We start from the raw sequence: 20402 nt of genomic DNA on the forward strand, positions 1-20402 counted from the left end.
AAACTCTGTTCTACTTTCTCTTGATACTGGTTTTTTCCCCCCTCTTTTCAGGTAAGAACAAGATTTCATCATCTGTACCTTATTTAGACATAGGATTACAACTCTGTATTCTGGTTTTAAGCAACAAATTCCAACAATGAATGACCAGGTTTTGATCTGATACTTTGTGAATATGCTCCCATCACTGAGATCTCAATGTTGAAATGTTAACATCTATGATTAAAAATGTACACCGTTGTCAAAAGTGGCATGGAGTGTTTAGAATCTTCTCTGACTGAAGGGCTTTAATGGCTTCATATTATTGAGTCCCACTTCCCGAGTGTCCTTAAATCCTTGCCGGATAGTAAAATAAGAACACACATTAAATCTTCGAGACCACCAAGGGAACATTTAATGCATTGCTGCAGGAACTGAGGTATATGGCTTCCAACAGTGCCTATGTAAATGAATCTGAAGGTTTTTTTTTTAAATGCTTACTTCTAAGAGGTAAATGGCATAGGCACAAGCCAACACAACTTAGTATTTTTTGAAGGTAATGGAATTAATTAAAATATTGAAAAATTAGCCTAAAATGAAAATGCCTGTTGCATTCACTCATTTGGTAAATAATTGAGACCCTCTATGTGTAAAGATTTTATGTTTATTTTCCCATATATTTTATTCTCCACAACAAGACACTTTTGGGGACTGAGAGAGGATGACGTTAATAATTGTACCAAAACAATAGCCATAAACTAGCAGCATCCCAGGCAAATTGTAACATAGGTTCACTCTAACGTGATAGAAAATGTGAAGGCAAGACCCATTCCTTCATTTTTAGGAATCCAGTAAGTGGAAAACAATATGATTGTTCCATTTTAATTTCTATCATCATTATCACTATTCAAGATTTTTTTAAGTCTTGCCTTCTGCTATTTTATTTGATCCTTAAAGAAGCTTACTATATAATCACTACTACCATTGTCATTTTATACATGAGGAAAGTAAGTGAAAGAGGGTTTAAAAAAATTGCCTAGAGGCGCCTGGGTGGCGCAGTCGGTTAAGCGTCCGACTTCAGCCAGGTCACGATCTCGCGGTCCGTGAGTTCGAGCCCCGCGTCGGGCTCTGGGCTGATGGCTCGGAGCCTGGAGCCTGTTTCCGATTCTGTGTCTCCCTCTCTCTCTGCCCCTCCCCCGTTCATGCTCTGTCTCTCTCTGTCGCAAAAATAAATAAACGTTGAAAAAAAATTAAAAAAAATAAAAATAAAAAAATTGCCTACATTCACATGGCTAGAAGGTAGAGAGAGTGGCATTCAATTTAAAACCATGCAGTTTGATTCCAGAGCCTAAAATCTCACTCACTCCCCAAAGCAACATCCTAGGATACATTTATTATAGTAAGAAATGGCGAGGTATTCTGGGACCACATAGAAATGGCACTTAAGCAAGCCACTTTGACCAAGAGAGGCTTTCGAAATGATTTGGCAAATAAGCCATTTATTCAATTAACCAAGGGGTAAAGGTACAGACAAGTGGATGGAAGGGACAACAAATAAAAAATCTGTAGGCAAATCACTGAAATTTTCTTCAAGATTAACGGTACACAGCAGTATATATATATATATGATGTGCTCTTTAACGGCAGCCCCAGAACATGTCCAGTGAAGGTATGAACTCTCATTTAAAAGAACAGATAATATATGATAATATATGTTATGAGTTGAATTGTGTGCTCCAAAAAGATAAATGGAATTCTTAACACCCAGTATCTCAGAATGTAACCTTATTTGTAAATAGGGTTGTTGCAGATGTGATTAGTTAAGATAAGGTTATACTAGAGTGGACCCATGATCCAATGAGATTAGTGTTTTTATCAGAAGAGGGAAAATATCATTGGAAGACACACACACACACACACACACACACACACACACACACACACACACAGACTGACAGAAGCACAGGTTGCAATGATGCAAGTGAAGGCCAGGAACACGATGGCCACCACCAGAAGCTAAAAGAGGCAAGGAAGGATTCTACCCAGAATCTCATCTCAGAGGGAGTATGGCCTTGCTGACACTTTGCTTTTAGAATTCTAGCCTTCAAAACTGTGAGACAATACATTTCTGTTGTTTCTGTTACTTTGTGGTACTTTGTTACGGCAGCCCTAGAAATCTAATAAGATTTATAATCATGCAATTCAGGCATGTGTACAATTTTGGAATTAGGGACCCTTTAAAGCTAATATTGGGCATTAGCCAATGTAGAATTTATATATGTCATAAAATGTTTACATGAATTTTATATAACACAGCCAAATGGTTGGCTATAATCCATCTTGTTGATGGCATGGTGAAGTTATTCAAAATGATCAGTTGTTCTAATTATACATGGTATCAATACAAAGGATCACTTAGATTTGATACTATACCACACCTGGATGCCTAAAAGTTAATTTTAACATACAGAATTTCAATGACAGCCAACAGAAAAGACACTAATTAACTACGGATTTTGCTCTGCTCAAGCTTATCCAACATCATTTAATGATTTCTGCCAAAGGCAAGTAAGAAAACAAGAGGAGGCCAGGTTGTATGGGATAATGTTTCCTCATGTACCATAATAAGCAGAAAAAGGAAGAAATCAATGTTTGCTGATGGAAAAAGATAAAACTGTCAGGAAAATAAATGTTATTTTTAGGTTTTGTTAAGACTTTGGCACTAAGAGAAAATCAGAAAAGATTAATAATTCCTAAAAAAACAAATAAACAAACAAACAAAAAAGAATTGACTGAGTCATTCCTAATAAATGTTTTCTCATTTTTCAGTCCTGAAAATACTCACATTTTACAAGCACTTTCTTTGGTGTAGTTTAAGTTAACTTTTGTAGATCCCAGAAAGGTTTTCAATCTTTATTGAGTTTTTGGAAATATCTCTGAGCATTTCAGGAAAAGACCATGAGGAGTCTAATTCAGAATAAATATGTCATGTTTACAACCAGCACTGATATAGATTATTAATTACCACTGACAGGATATTCTTTAGCATAGAGGTAGATCAGTAGTACTTTCTATTATTATAATTGAAATTATTAAACCTAAATTTGAAACCTCAATGTTTTAAAGTCAATTTAAGGAACGTTTCATTAGATTGGAGTTTAAAAATTTAAGTAAATCAAATTCATTTAATTGGTATCTTTGATGTCCTAGCTATAAGTGCAGAGAATAAATTTCACTCAATAGGATCACATGTAGACAACTACTATATTTTTCATGTTGCCTTTTATAAATAGTAGGGATGGGTAACTATAAATGATCATTTATGACATGTTGAATGTGCCCAAATGACTCACACTTTGTGGATTTATCTTTATCTGTTTATATATGTACATACATACATATATGTAGTAAGTGTGTATGTGTGTATATATATCTATTTTTTGTCTGTACATATATACAAAATGGCAGCATATATGTAATATAGACTCAAAACTAAATCAATTAATTCAATTGACATTCCACCATGAAAAAATTCACTTCATACTACGTTAATGTTACTGAATTTAGATTTGTTGACAGCTCAATAACTACTATGAAAAAATTTTTTAAATCTGAAGGGAAAAAACTATTGTGGGATATCTACCACTTGGAAATTGCCTCATTTAAATAAGACATATCTGAAAACATGTCAATAGGAGTATTATTCTAATAATAAAAATACAGAATCCAATTCATCAATGTCTATGTAATTATTCATAACTTCCGTATTAAGAGAACTGCAATTGTCTACCCTAAAATGATACATTTTAGGGGCACCTGGATGGCTCTGTCAGTTGAGTGTCCAACTCTTGATTTTGGCTCAGGTCATGATCTCATGGTTTGTGGGATCAACCCCAACGTGGGGCTCCACACTGACAGAGCACAGTCGGCTTGGGATTCTCTCTCTCTCTCTCTCCCTCCCTCCCTCCCTCCCTCCCTCCCTCCGTCCCTCTGCCTCTCCCCTGCTCATGTTCTCTCTCTCTCTCTTTTTCAAAATAAATAAATAAACATGTTTTAAACTATACATTTTAACCATGAACACAACCAATAGATTCTTAATTACATGTTAATAGGAAGTATGGATTTCCTTCTATCTCCTGGAAATGCCCTAATAATTTTAAAATACTTACTTTATGTCAAGTGCTGTAATAAAGTAATGATTATGATATTATCACTTCTACTTATAATATTTTTCATTAAAATATATAGATCTCAAAGTAAGATTTCTAAGTTAAAACTTCCACATGATTTGTATACCTAAAATTTTGATTCTGTCTGAGAAATCATTTTCTGATCTCTCTGAGGATCAAATTTTGGCCATGAAAGGTAAAGCTGTCATAACCAAACAAATCCTTAGTCTGTATTTACAGTCAATCTCCATCACATGCAATTCCTTGTGCATTAACTTGCAAACTTTCACTGCTTAGAAGTAATTCAAATAGAAGAAATATTTTTTTAAATATTAGAATAAATTTGAAAATATAGTCGACACCCATGCTATTCATGTTAATAAAACTCTTAAGACAAATAAAATTTGACGGAACATCATACCTTTACTAATGACTGGTGGCTTTCCTTTTACAAGTGTTCAGGAAAAGTAGTATGATAATTCTGAATCACAACTAAGCAACATAAGGTCAGCAACCAGGGAGAAGAATCTAGGGTTAGTTGTGTAAATATACTCCTCATTATGTTTGAGTCCAGGAAATAGGTATTGTCTTATAGAATTGCCATGGGGAAATAAAGACTGATAAGAGATACAAAAATAAGTATGTTTTTTGTAACCAATCCTGGGGAAACAGGAGATTGTGAATATGACAAAGAGAAAGAGGGAAAACCATACAACAAACTGTTATTGTGCTGTCATTGCTGAGAGTAACTGGGGCTCCATTCTACTGGGATCCTCTGAGGAGCCATGTAGAATGTGTCGCAGAATTGCCTGACCAAGGGGGCATGTATCAATTGGAATCTACTCCCTATGGACCAAAGAGCTTCTTTGCAAACAGCAATTAGTACTCTGCCTGACAAAGTTTAGTCTAGTTCCAGAATCTTAAGTTTTGTGCTGTGACCCTCTTCTTAGGAACTAACAAAGAATCCACGCAGCATAGTCAACCAACAGCAAGCCTTCCGGATTGCACTGCCTGAGCAGCAAGGCAGTTTTCACTGCAACTGGACTTGCTGCAGGCCCTCTCTTGCTCCAAAACTGAGAATTTTTAAAGTTTTCCAATAAAGCAATATTTCTAAGTGTAATATACGCAGGCTTTAAAATCCAAAAAAGCCTACCATATGCTGGACTTCTTTCTTCGTGGTATGGCTGTGGTAAGCAACAACATTTTTATAACCTTAGATGGAATAGCCCTAGCATGCCTCATTGGACTCCAAAAGCCTTTACCATTTGAACAGACCAGTAAAATTCAGGGTACTTTATTTCTTACCTTCTGCCACATTTCTATCTTACTATGGCATCCATGGTACCTGTTACTTCCTTTTCGGAAGTTCAAGATGACATGATGTAATCAATATAATGTTCTGTAGATCACTGAGACAATCAAGTTCCCTGTGCACTATAATGTTACAGAGAGTCAGAGAGTGAATCCTGACCCAGGGCACAGTAGTACATGTGCATTGCTGTCCATCCCACATAAAAGGAAACTTTAAAATCTTCTTGGTGACAATTGAAAAGCATCCGTTTGTCAGATGACTATCTGTATACTGGCAAATCTGCTCCAATGGAGACATGACATGTAGCACAGCAGCAGTGTTGATTTGATTGTCTACCACAGTCTATCATCATCTGCCATCATCTACCTGGCTTTTTAGGTATCTTGTATGTGAAATAAATTGGAACATGATAGAGACTACCACTCCTTTACTGTCCAAGCTTTGACTGTAGTACCTAATCTCTGAAAATTCTTCTGGGATGCAGTACTACTTCTGATTTAATATTTTGGTTTGGGAGGGACAATTTTACAGGACTCCACCTTCCTACCATAATGACTCTGACTTACTCCACATGTCAGGTAACAAATGTGGGGATCCTGCCAGCTGCTAAGTATGTCCCTCCCAATTACACTTTTGGGAGTCTGGAGAGATGACCATAAACCCACTTCTCTGGGCCAGGACCCCATTGATCATCTTGCTTCATAAACCTCCACTCTATGTCAGTATTACAAATCCATTGATTTCTGTGTCGACTCAATCTCTGTACCTTGAAGAGCCTTCAAAAAGGCTTGGTATTTTTCTTTCTCCAAGGTAAATTACTATGACAAATGGCCACAAATCCCCTTGGGGAAGGATTCAGCTACTATTTTTGGTGTGAGCTTGTGGTGATATTTGTAGGTCTTTCCTCAAAGAAATCTGGCTTCCAAGAAAACTAATAAAAAAAATTAAAAAAAAAAAAGAAATCTGGCTTCCTTTTCCAACAATGAGTGTTGGCTCTGTGAACAAGTTTAGATTTGGAAATTGTGTGACTGTGATTTTTTGTAGAGTGGAAATCAACCTCCTCCTTACCTTGTTACCTCTGTTTGTCTGTTTATATGAGTCAAGAACCACTCTAGTCAGCTACCCCTATATATTACCGCTAAACACACTATAATCTATCATTCATCAACAAAGCCCTACAGGTAAAGGCAACATGCTTGCTACTCCAACCTTGCTGCTCATTACACTATTTATATCCACATTGAATCTGTTGGTTAAGTGTGACAACCCAAACTCTGCCATTTTTGAATCCTATCATCCTGCTGATTTTAGAGATTCTACTTCTACGGCAGCATCCCCTAATGAAACCCTGGTCTCCCAAGGACAGTCACCCATGAGCTTCTCAAAGATGCCAGTGCCCATCTGACCAGTGCGTTCCTCATAGTAACAGAAGTATCCCTTGGGAACTCTCTAAAAACAAGTTTCATAATAAATCTATGCTAACATTTCCACCTCCCTGAGCCTTCATTAAGTAGATTAACATTTTTTGAGCAGTTTTCTGGAATGGATGATCAGTGTTTCTTATAAGCATAAAGACTGTCCATGGAATTAAACAAAAGATGAAATCTGAAATATCTATAAACGCATTCAAATCTCCTAAGGAGCAAAACGGACTCTCTATTCATGAAATAGAGAATCCATTAAATGTTTTTAAAAAAGCTCTTTGGTCAATGCTGATATACTGGGAGTAAAAAGTATCAGCAGTTTTGGAGAAAAGTGTTGAACCAAAAAATACTTTCCACATTGTGTATAAAAATCAATAGAAACAAAACTATTTGAAGGTATGACATCAACCTTCAGAAAGACTGTAAATCCTTCCTCCTAAATGAGCTGTGGTAAGTGCATTTACCCATGTAAAAATTAACTTAAAGGAGTATATCCAGGAGAAGACACTAGGTATGCATGTATGTGTGAGGGAGGACAGACTGTGAAGGTAGCTATTGATGTGGAATTTGTGATTAATATATTTTTAAATATGACATATACTAAAGTCTTTCCTACATCCTATCCAAATATTCATTGAAAAAATATTAGCCGTTTTAGTTGGAGAGTCTCTTATATGATGAAGCAGAGAGATCCAGCCTAGATAGATATATCACAGATGATAAAAGAACATTGTATGGAATTCTATAAACCATGATAAGGAAGAGATGCAACATTTGATGATCTCTGATTAGATAACAGATTCCAATTCTGCCTATTTAATTGGACATAAATCCAACAATCTAAGACCTCTATTGTTCACGTGCACGCATTAATTTTATTGTAAGAAATTTAACAGACTGAATCAGAAGAAAAAACATATGGAAATGTGAACTAAGATGTACAAAATATTTGCAAAGGAGAACACACAGATAGCACTAATGGTTTAAAACTGAAAAACCTGTTACCAAGGCTTGCTAATATATTCATTATGGCAAATTTATCACTTTGAAATCTGCAAACAGAATTAACAAGGATAAAAACATCAATAACTCAGCAACAGTCTTGACAGTCAAGAATACATTTATATAGCAATCAAATGACTGAATATGATCCCATTGTAAAATTGAATGGCCTTACCCTTATTTTTTAATCAATAAAATGAACAATGCCTAGGATGAACTGTAATAAGCTAGTAAACAATATTAATTATTCTTAGGTAGGTGCTTGGAATATACATAATTATATTTTAAGGAATCGCTTTCAAAAATATTACAGTGATGAAAAATAATATTCAAATGAAATCTTACCCAGAAAGCCAACGTATAAAAGTAGAGCTTTTTTGGTTGATGCACATTTCATCTTTGTTTTGTTTTGTTTTTGAAAAGAGAAGAAAAGCCTTCCAAATATAAATAGCCAGGTTTGTTATTAAAATAAATTCAAAGACCTTCACATTATACTCATTACAATAAAACTGCCTTCTTGTTTGAGAAGTTTGAAATATTCAAAGTGTCCTACTGAGAAGTTCTTTGTAAAAGTTTTCCATACTTTCTATTGCAAGGTCCCATAGCAAGAAAAATGCAATGCAATTAAAGTTCCAGTATTTATTTGGGGTGGGGGATATAAAGAGCTCATTTCCAATATCAAAGAGAAGAAAAAATGTCTGAGGCCAACCAAGCAAATACAGAAACACAACAAAAAGGAGTGACTTGCTTTCCTCTATAGCTAAGTGTAATATAAAGCCATTGAAATTAAAATAGCAGGGCATGGTAGGAGAAGGGATAAGTAGAATGGTAGAACAGAATAATTCAATTTTGGGGCATCTGAATGGCTCAGTCAGTTAAGCATTTGACTCTTGATTTTCACTCAGGTTGTGATCTCAAAGTTTGTGAGATCAAGCCCCACATCAAGCTCTGGCTGACAGCACAGAGCTTGCTTGGAATTCTGTCTCTCCCCTCCCTTTCTGCCTCTCTCCTGCTCATGCACTTTCTATCTATCAAAATGAGTAAACATTAAAAAAAGAATAATTAAATTTTATTAGTGGTGAAAATAGCATTTTTGAGAACTTTTAAAAATGCTTTAATGTTACACACTATATAATAATTAAAATGTTAACAGTTCTCATTACCAGAGGAAAAAAATTGGAACCGCGTACGGTGACAGATGTTAACTAGACTTAACTGTGGTGATTATTTCTCTTGTACACCTGAACCTAGTATAATGTTATAGGTCAATTATACCTCAATTTCCGTAAAAAGAGAAAAAATAGCATTTTAAAGATGTAGGGTGGAATGCTGACTCTCCTGTCTGGATTAAGGCAGAGGGAAAGAAGAAGAAAAAAGAGAGAAAACACTAGACTAATACTTGGTACCATGGACAACACATTCCCTAATGATTAAATCATTAAATACATTAGCAACTATATAAGCTGTTAGAAAAGAAGCATACAATGTAAGATACATGGACATGAAAGGGATCTTATGAAAGTAGGTATAAAATTCAGAAGCCAAAATTGGAAAGATTAAAATGATTCATCTTTTAAAAACAAAATTATCCAAGTAAAAGTCGCATAAGCAATATTAAAAGACACATCCTGGTAGATAAAATTTGCAACATAATTTTCAGATACTGAATTTGTTTTTATAGGATGTAAAAAGTCCCTACGGGTCTGTAGGAAGACAAACAGCTTAACCCATAAGAAAATAAAGAAGGTAGATAAAAACAATCAACAGACAAAGGAGGTGAACAAATGATTGATACATGGGTGGGAAAATGTTCAAATTGACTGGTAATTACGAAAATGCAAATTGAAACTTCACTGTAGTATAATTCACTTCCTCACATCAAATTAGCAAAAATTTTAAAGATTCACTTGTGCTAAGGAATTAAGGTAAAGTCACTTTCAGCTTTGGATAAATGCCATTTTGAAGAAGGAAACTATCCTACAATGACACTGGCAGACATGTAATCAAGACGTGCATAAACACATACACATACCAGAAGTGCTCACTAAGTTATTATTTGTAATAGTAAAAATCTCTAAGTAATTCAATTTTAAACAAAATAGCAGCAATTCCATGTATCTAGTGCATCTATACAGTAGAATTTAGTGCATCCATACAAAGTATAATTCAGCCTCTGTGAAAATAGTGATCTAAGTCAGTGGTTCTCAAATTTCAGGGTATATCAGGATTACCCAGAGTACTGGTGACAAGACAGATCACTGGCCCCAACACAGGATTTTCTGATGTGATTAGCACAAGAACTTTCCTTTCTAACACATTCTCTTCAGAGACCACACCTTGAGAACCACTAAGCTGGATCTATAGTCGGTGATTTGGACACATGGACAAGTGAAAAATTCTAGCCACCAAATAATACTTTTCATTACCTAATTTAAAAAATGAAACTAAAACATTAACATATACAATCATATTTATGGGAATGCGCCTAACAAGGACTGCAAAATGATACATCAAACTATTTAACATAAACCTCTGAGAGGTGAGTGGGACAGTGACAGGGAACATTTGGTTAAATATCTCATTGTTTAACTCACTTATAAGAGAGCTATATTAAGAATTCATTTGTTATTGATGTGATAATATTGAGAGAGAAGAGAGGAAGGAAAGAAGGAAGAAAAGAGAAATGGAGTGATGGAGGAAAAAAGAAAAGAAGAAAGAGAAAGAGAGTGGGTAGCTGAATCTTGAAATTATGGACATGTAGAGGTAATATTAGGTTTAGAGATTTACTAACAAATCGTTGCCTCCCCCTGCTTTCTTACCTCTTCATATATGTTATAATAAACCTTCATTAAATGAAGTAGTCTGAACATAGTCCTAGTCCTTGCAAGCTAAGCAAAGGTAATTAACAGAAATGTAAAAGCTCTGTGGAGTATTAAAACACAAAATTATTGAAATTTATTTAAATGGGTCTAATTTAAAGTAGGCCACAGGAATGCTAAGAACCACTTTATAAATCAACTTATTTTCATACTTACATATTCAACTATAGACTTTAAAGTCTAATCATAAATTGCTTTAAAACAATGAATAAAAACCCAGCATATATTTTATTACATATCAATATAATGCTTATTTACATACCAACTACATATATATGTGTATGTGTATATATGTGTGTGTGTATATATATATATATGTACATATATATTTACAATACCCATTTAACTCTCAAAAGGATTCTATGATATAGGTATGATGTTTACCATCATCCTTTGTATACAGATAAGACACCTGAGGCATAGAGAAAAGAGAGGTCAAGGAACTTTCCCACACTCACGCGGGCAGTCACAGTGGATCCAGGGTCATACCCAGGTAGTCTGGTCCCAGTGCCATACTATTAACTACTAGTACCTTCCTCTGTACCTAGCACTGTACCTTCCTCTCCTTCGTTTATTTCCCTTGCATACAATAATATCTTCAGGCCATTACATATTGCCAGATGATATATTTTTGAAGAGAATTTTTTTTAATCTAGAAAAAAATGCTGCCTTTGAACACTTCTGGAAATGGGGACTTTTATGACTCTCACTGCCAACAGGAATAGACAACAGATTAAGGAATCTCCTGAAGAGTGGGGTACCTCACTCTTCCGGTGCATTCCCAACCTATCACATTCAGATGAGCCAAGAGAGCCAGGAGGTCGTTCCAGCTTCATGGCCTCAGCCAAGAAAAACCATCCTCAGGACCAGCTGCTATCAGCATGCCCTTTAGCGTTTGGCCAGGATGTCGATGCCCAGCTGTTCTGTCAGCTTTCCTTATACAGTTTGTTGACAAAAAAGAGGCCTGGTTAATTTTACAAGCGGGTGATATAAACTGAAACTGTGTCACCTGTGAATGCCTAAATTACTTCTAGGAATGAAGAAATAACAATACTGAGACAACTTTTTCCTAGGGTCAGACAACACTGAAATGGTTCCAGCAATGGAACTGCTTAGAAAAAAAAAAAAAAAACACATAAGGCAATAATCTACTTCTTTGTTACAGAATTATTTTGGATTGGCCAGACATCAGAGATTATACTCCAGATTGTGAATCATTGCAGACAAAATGTATGAAGAAAATAAGAAATTCCTAATACTAAGGGAACCTAAGGATGGAGATGAGGGAGCAGACAGCAGGGATGACTTTTTAAAAAGATAGAAAGTTGCATTTTTAAGTGTAATTTGTAGTTTAGAAAGTGCTGAATTTGGTGGGTTCAGTGTGGGAATGATAGAAGAATTAAAGAGTCTTCTCTTGCCACAAACTGCCTCTCATTTGGCAATTTGTGGCTTCTTTTAGATTTGGACATTCCTATTTTGATCCCAACTTTTTGATTTTGGAATTGTTATTCTATGTATACAAATACAAAAACTATAATCAAATTATAACAGCACTAAATTTTCTGTGAGATAATATTCTTGAGTTAATGTCATCATTTTTTAAATTTTAGCAAAATTATTTTATTGAAGTCCATTGTTTCTATATGAATTTTAAAATAGAAAGGTCTGACATATAAGTTTTTCTATATCCAATTATAATAACTATCATTTTTGTCCTTGTATGTTTAGTTTTGCAATCATTGTTTTCCATGAAGTCTAATCGTAATAGGTCAAATTGTATAGAACTCAAATTTATTAATATAATTTCATTCTTTAATCAATTTTCAGATAAAAGCAAGTATTATAATTTATCATTTTAGCCATCGTGAATTTTAATTTTAATATTATTTTTAAAATTTAGTAACAATTAGGTTTAATAATCATATTTTCTAGATTACTTTTTACTGTCTTTCATTTTACCAACAGAGTAGCATTAAGTTTTATATTTTACCATTTTAGTTTTAGTCATGGTCTTATTTATCCATCTATTACTTCATTCTATGAAGTTCATTTGCTTATTTTTATTTGTTCTTCAGGTCACAATGGTAAGGTCAAACATCTTTGCGTATTAACAGTTATGGTTGGTAGGAGCAAAAGAGAAGGTTAAAATGATGAGTTCATAAAATCTCTACAGTGCCCCTTACTTTCTCCTCTGTAGTGGTGTTAGATGGATTTTTTTTCCTGTAACACTGATACTTAAAATATGCAACTTTGCCACCAAATGAGATCTCTCTTCCATCTTAGTGTCCGTATTGATTGCCAGTGAAGATTTTGAACCAGGCAGGTTAAATATATGACAATAAGAATCGGCAAATTCTGACTAAAACATCCTGAATATTCTGTATTAAATCTGAATTAAATTTTTACATCATGAATACACAGCCTAACTAGATTACCTTCTGCCTAACCTTTTCTTTCACTCCTACAAACTTTTGCTTTGCTCATTATTTATAATTTTAGTGCCCTTTGAAAGTCTCAATTTCTGTTCCTGCTATTAAAGTAGCTTATGAAAGCTGTAGCAGATGACTCTGAAATCCTGAATGCATACACCTGCAAACATTTGTTTTTCAAAGTTTTCTATGAATATAATGATGAGGAGTAAGGAAAGTGCATGTGACCTCGTGCACCACATTCTTCAGAACAAATGCTTCCTCAGCTGCAATTATGTCATCATGAAATCATGCTCCACATTCTAAAATAAACTCATTGCCATATGAATTGTTATCTTACTGAGATATTTTTGTAGTTGTCTTTTTAACAGTTTCCTTAGAAGTGTCTTCCAGATTTCTCACAATACCAAAACAAAAAAATTCTTTCTTCATCTTATCCAAGTGAGTACTTCAAGCGTGAATGTTCAGCAATCACCACCCTTATCCTGCACTGCAGACACGCAGTAACTTCAATGTCTCTCTCTCATACACACACACAATTTTTTTAGCTAAATCTCCTGAAATATGTACATTCTTGACTTGCAAGAAAGGTCAATGAGAGTTTCCCTCACTGTCACGGTTCGGGACTCACCTGTGGACGTGGATGTCCTGTGACCAGACAGGTCAGTTCTAGGGTTTCTCCTTCCCGTATAGTATAGACCCTTTCGGAGTAGCGCTCCTCCTCAATGTTACAGGCCAAGCCTGAATGCACAATACGAACAGTTGGGGGAGCTGTCGAGTCAAGAAGAGAGACAAGACATAAAAAAAAGTAAGTAAACTGTCCTCCCATGAATCATCTTGGTTGTCAGCGCAATTCTTATTAGACTTTACCACAGTCAGATCCATCGGTCTTAACACTTTGAGCAACCCCAAGGGATTAAAGATATTGCTGGACAGGAAGCTTTAAACTTTTCTAACAGTCACCAATACATTCTGAAAATGGCAAAGGGGAACATGATGGTGGGAGAAAACTCATGACTTAGGAACTCATCATCATTACAAGACTGCATGATGAGATCTGACTGCTAAAATGGGAGAGGTCCTTCCTTTTCTGAAACCCCAAATTTAATATAGTAAAGGATGCTGCCCAAAATCTAAGTAGTGCAACCTCCAGAGACCAATAGAAAGAATAAAGGAAATTTAAATGAAAAACACTGGCATTTTTCTACTAATTTTATAAGCCTTCTGGTGCAAATAGAGTGCTAATGAATGAGAAGATTTTGTTGTCAGGAATTGAACATCAACTTAGCTTTCAATATTTATAGACTCTTGTGTTGATATGAGCAAAAGTTGATCGTTAAATTAAGCCATTGAAGAAGGCAATAAATCATTGATGTCCAAGTATAAAATTCTGATTCAAGAGAGACGTAGTTCTCATGAAGCTATCCAAATTCCTAAGTATAATTTTCTCCTCTTTCAATACCACACAGGCCAATAAAACTTGACTACCATTAATTGACTTACTTATCACTGGAAATCCACTATATGCAAAAACTCTTCCAGTCATAAGAAACACTTAGATAATAAAATATGTTTCCTGTCACCAAAGAGATAAATGTCAGTTACTAGCTTCAAATTGGAGATCATTCTCATTTGTGAATTCAGGATTTTTATTTGTAATAAACACATTTGGGAATGGAGGAGAAAGTGTTATTTTAATTAAAGGCAAGTGGAAAGGCTACATCTACAGGTAAAGGATAGTAATCTCAAGAATTTCCTGTAGCAATCTTAACCTAAACATCAGTATTGTCAGTAGATGCTATGGTTGCTTAAAAATTAATGAAAGCATACTTGGAATTCTTTATGTAACATTAAAAAGATCATGAATATCGTAGAATTTGGTTGAACTTGGTGATTCTATGGAGGAAATAAAATGAATATAAGTCCAACTTATTGGAAAATTTCTTCTGGAAAAATCTGTGTTCTGAAAGTAATACAAAAGAAAAAGTTTCCAATATCTAATACTTTGTTTTATATAAACTAATGTATATAGCATTAACAATCGAAAAACATATTTTATTATCGTTCTCAATTTCAAACAGAAACTGATAGAAAAGTCTATTTATAGATAATAAAATCATTGGGTATTTCAAGTTCTTTCTGGATTCCCAAGCAGAGTCCTGTTCTTCAACTTTCAAATTCAGGATCCAATACCCAGCATCAAATGACATGTAACGATTTCCAGCAGGAAGATAAGAAGATTTAGAAAAGTAATTCTTACATTCACTAAGCACAAAAACAATTCCCCAGAAACCTGTTTAAAATCCAGATTTCAGAGGTATGGCCAGAGATCTGTTATGGATGCAGAAAACTCAAGAATCTGCATTTTTGCCGAGCACCCAGATGATAACGATGCCAGTGCTACTTAGGCCAGATGATCAAAAATAATTTTCTAAGTCTTATAAGTATTTCTTGACTCAAGGAAAGTACTCCAAGGAATAAAATATCATTTTCCTTTTAATATTGTCAAGTAACTAAATTTCATGCATGCATCATTCCATTGGTTTGAACATTAAATTATGTTAAAAAAAATCAAATGTTTTGTTTGATCTATAAAATCAATTTACCAAAAAAAAAAATTCACAATGTCTTTGGACTCTGTCTAGACACTGTAATAATTTTTTTAGTTTTATGACATTAGAAATCCTTATCTGCAGCGTTTTTCTGGGTGTTCTGATACACTGCACACAATGTTTCCGACATATCATTTCCTATAAGGATCAAACTTAAACTTCAATTCAAAGAAGCAAAATCAGAGAGCTACTTATTTTTAAGCATCCATAATACAAACTGTGTATGTATTATAGAGGTTAACAAACTGATGACAATTAATAAACATTTTCAAAACAGAAATAGAAAATACAGATTCACTACTTTGAAATATTATTCTATGCCAAATGTATCTTAATAAGTGATAGCACTCATTTACTAATACATCTAATTATAGAGTAACATGACAATTTTTCCAGATTAATTTACACATTATTTTTGTTTTAATTTCAAATCAATGAATAGCATTGTTATTTTAAGATATACCTTTCCAAAGCATCATTATGCAAATAAGTAGCTTTATTTAAAACATGAAAATTATACAATAAGCATACTGTGTTCATGTACAAGTGTTAATTTTCTACTTTCTTCTATATTTTAACACGTTCTTAGAAAAGGTAATGCCTATATATTGTAATCATTATGAACCTACTGTCTATCTTATGGTAAGGTAGAATATTCTACCAAAGTTTAGGAGTGGAAGATGTATTTTTCCTAGTATGCATTAAAATATGTGCTTAGTACTTTCATTGCTCAGTGCTAAGAGGAGTATTTTGGAAGCTTTCACTAACTCTTTGGTCTGCAGAAAGCTCAACTGAAAAGGTCTTAGTTCATCCAGGTCAACACTCTTATTTCCAAATTGGGGACATCAAGTGACCTGCTCATAGGCCTGTAGCTAGTTGTGGCCTAAATGAGACCAGAACCACTGGTCCTTTGTTCTTTTCACTACTTCATGCTATTAAAACTATGTCTGACATAGTTAAATAAGGGCTCTAAATAACTCCTAAACTAGACTTACACTACACTAGAGGGAAGAAAAAGATTAAGTGTTCACAAAGTAGAGCACTGCAAATAGACCAACAACATAAACACTATAATTGCTACAAACAACCAAAGTAATATTGTCCCAATTCATCATCCTGCCTCCAGTACGTGCCCAACCCAAGAAATCTCACAACTGCCAAAATAATATGTTGAAAATTTCTATTTTCAACATGTCCTCTTCCTGCCTAAGGATCCATGATGTCTCTGCATGACGTTTCACAGAGGAATGCCTCGAAGAGTTCCGTAAAGGTCCTCATACTGACTATCCAATCTGAAACCATACTTCTCTGTACATCAGCCCACCAGGGGTAAGGTAAAGAGCACTGAGATTTTAAGCCTTTGATCTCATATACAGATCTTCAAGCATGTATTTACTGAGCAACTGCTATCCATCAGATACGAGAGGCTTTGCTCACATATCCTCCCATCTAGAATTCCCAGACAGATATTTAGACCAATGTTCCTGACACCTTCTTGGATAATTTAGCAATGATTCTCTTTTCTTTTCTTCAGGAGATATGTACTGCCCAGTGATTTTCCTTTTCCTTAACACTCTAATTTTACATTAAGCATATCATTGCCAGGATGAGCACCATTTTTGGCATCTGCTCCATATCACATGATTCAGAATGCAGAGTAGATTTACATTTAATAATTTATTTTAATTTAATAATTAATTCCTAATTTATGTTTTAGCAAATATCACTATAATGACACCAACATCCTATTTTAGCAAAATATCAACTATTATGGCATTGAATTTACTTAACTCTAAATATAAATGCAATTTGCAGTACTCTAACTGAAGCACGTCATCTTTTATCCTCTGCTGTTGAAAAAAGCCTCAATTCATCATCCTGAAATTGGGCTAAGGGTTATGATCCCCTTTGCCCTGTAGAGTCAGCAATAAATTAAAATGTTAAAATATTGCATGAGACTCATATTCATCCAAATTTGTTTGAAGTAAACCAAATCCCATTACGTAAAATCTTTCCTAACACTAATCACATCAACTCCCTTAATTCGAGTAAATTGGCTTTGGGTTCAAAAGGTCAGCCTGAAAGGGCAAAAGAGAGATATTCTTTTATCTTGTTAGAGTATACTTTTGAAAGTTAAACCAAATTCTCTCTGTATGCTGTTGGAGAAAGGACACAAAGAAATTATGCTCCAATGGCAACAATCAGGAGCATTTCTAGGCTTTCATTCTCATATACAGACTTTCAAGCATATATTTACTGAACAACTGCTGTAGATCAGGCAGAAGGCTATGTCCTGGGGATATAAAAATTAATGTTGTGAGCTGTACCTTTTAGCGGCTTACAGCCCATAGGGTCTGTCCAATTAGGAAGGAGGGAAGGAGGGAAGGAAGGAAGGAAGGAAAGAAGGGTGGTAATCTAACAGAAGAAAGTGAAAAGTACTATAAGAGGACAACCCAGAAGATGCCTAAATCTGCCTGGAGGTTTCTAACATGAGTCAGTGACATGTAACCTAGGTCTGAAACCATGTGGTGGGAACAAAGGAGGACACTCCAGAAAGAGGAAGCAGTGCATTCAAAGGCACGTCTGCAAGAGACTGCCTGCAGTGTTTAGGACATAACTACATTAAAATGTGTCCCACGTAGTTTATAACTTACTCTAAATGTTGACACTGGCGCGACTCTCTCAACTTGCCATTATGTCTCGAGACACAGCAGAGACACCGTATAGTCCTAGGAATGGAAATGAGGGCAGAGACCTACTTCAGCGGGTTTTGTTAGACAGGAGTTGAAGATTAACTCCAGGTGGGATGAAGGAGGAGTTAAGATGACACAGAAGTTTACACTTCAGTTAACTAGGTGAGAGATGACTGTTTAAATAGAAAATGCCTGTTGAGCACCAGGCTAGCTCAGTCAGTAGAGAATACAACTCTTCACCTCACGGTCCTGAGTCTGATCCCCATGTTGGGCCTAGACCTTATTTTACAAAAAAAAAAAAAAAAAAAAAAAAGAATAGAAATAAAATGCTCTCTTGATCACTATATACTCCACATTATTCAGAGGTGGAAAAGATTTGAGATCAGGCGTTCTGAGCCCAAATCATGGAGGGGAGGACTTTGTTAGAGAAAAAACTTAGCTGCAAAGCATTTTCAAAAAAGACGTTTTCCAATAGCAGGCAAGCTATTAGCCAGGTTTGGTATTAGGAGTTTTCTCTTGTCTAAGAACTCCAGATAAGAGCTTTGTACTTTGGTAAGTCCCTCAAATCCCTGATCCAACTACTCTCTTTGGAAATCCAGTTGCCAATATAATCTTGACACTCTTCAACACCAGGTCAAGACAGCTTATGTTCTGGATGCAGGTCCCAGATCTCCTGGGACAGGCAATGTGGAGAGGGATGCTCATTGGCCCCCTCTCAGAAGCCCTGGTAAAGACATCAGGGAACCACCCAGCACCAGCATCTCTCACACATTCTGTCAAGAGACAGAGACACAGAGACAGAGAGATAGAACATCTCACACCTCACTGCTCTCACATGGCTAGAGATAATACAGTTGACACTGTTAGTTAACAGCATTCTCTTAGCAAGCATTCAGTTGCGCTTTTCAAGCAAACATAATAATCAAATTTCTTCCTATTCTCCATTTTTGATTTAAGTGATCACATGCTTCCATAAAACGCTTCTCAGTTTTGCTTAACATCTTACATTTAGCTAATTGACACTGTCAATAATTGGCCTCTTCTGCTTATTTCACACAATCTCCAATACAGCACATTTAAATAGTAATTCTAAAAAAGGTGTCTTCCTTTCTTAATTTCTCTCTCCCACCCAAGTGACTGGTTTAAGATAGAAGATGAGTCTTCTCCTCCCTCCTTTTTTCAGTATGATCTTCCAATTCAATACTTAAATTAAGTATTGTGTCTTTAGAGGCAGAGTCCATATTTATCCTTCTTGTTGTTTACAACAATTTGCTTAGTATCTTTTTTCTTAGGCGCATTATATTACATATTCCGATATAACAAACACAGGGAAGAAGAGAATAAGAAGACTTCATCGATGAGGTGAAGAACTCAGTTTTAGATGCTAATGGTGAGCTGACCAACAACTGAAAAGTCACTGCTGTACATAAAGATTTAGAACTTCCAGAGTAGTGGGTGGTTGACAACAAGAGAATAGGCGAAACCTTGAAAACAGAGAATGCAAAGTGAGAAATGAAGAGGATAATGATAGAAACAGAGGAGTACGAATTCTTAATACAGAGATGCCAAGAAAAGACTTAATACATTTCTAAAGTTAGAGAACTAGAAGGAAAACAAAGAAAATGTAGTTCTTTAAAAGTTACATTAAGAGGAGTGCCTGGGTGGCTCAGTTGGTTAAGCGTCCGACTTGGGCTCAAGGTCATGATCTCGTGGTCTGTGAGTTCGAGCCCCACGTCAGGTTCTGGGCTGACAGCTCAGAGCCTGGAGCCTGCTTCAGATTCTGTGTCTCCTTCTTTCTCTGACCCTCCCCCATTCGTGCTCTGTCTCTCTCTGTCTCAAAAATAAATAAACATTAAAAAAAAAATTTTAAGTTACATAAAGAGATGCTCAAGCATGGGGAACTGTC

The 20402-nt window shown here is 35.3% G+C and overlaps 1 protein-coding gene across 1 annotated transcript in view; it reads right to left on the minus strand.

The window, feature by feature from the left end:
- Nucleotides 1-14737, minus strand: part of MDGA2 (MAM domain containing glycosylphosphatidylinositol anchor 2) — a 488781-nt gene extending 474044 nt beyond the window's left edge. Inside the window, exons 1-2 of the mRNA XM_032593527.1 lie at nt 14695-14737; nt 13823-13962 (exon numbers count right to left, since the gene is read on the minus strand). Of these exons, the coding sequence (XP_032449418.1) occupies nt 13823-13962; nt 14695-14737 (183 nt within the window). The remainder of the gene's footprint in view (nt 1-13822; nt 13963-14694) is intronic.
- Between the last annotated feature and the right edge of the window lie 5665 nt (nt 14738-20402).

The sequence above is a fragment of the Lynx canadensis genome, chromosome B3, assembly GCF_007474595.2.
Source record: "Lynx canadensis isolate LIC74 chromosome B3, mLynCan4.pri.v2, whole genome shotgun sequence".
Lineage (NCBI taxonomy): Eukaryota > Metazoa > Chordata > Mammalia > Carnivora > Felidae > Lynx > Lynx canadensis.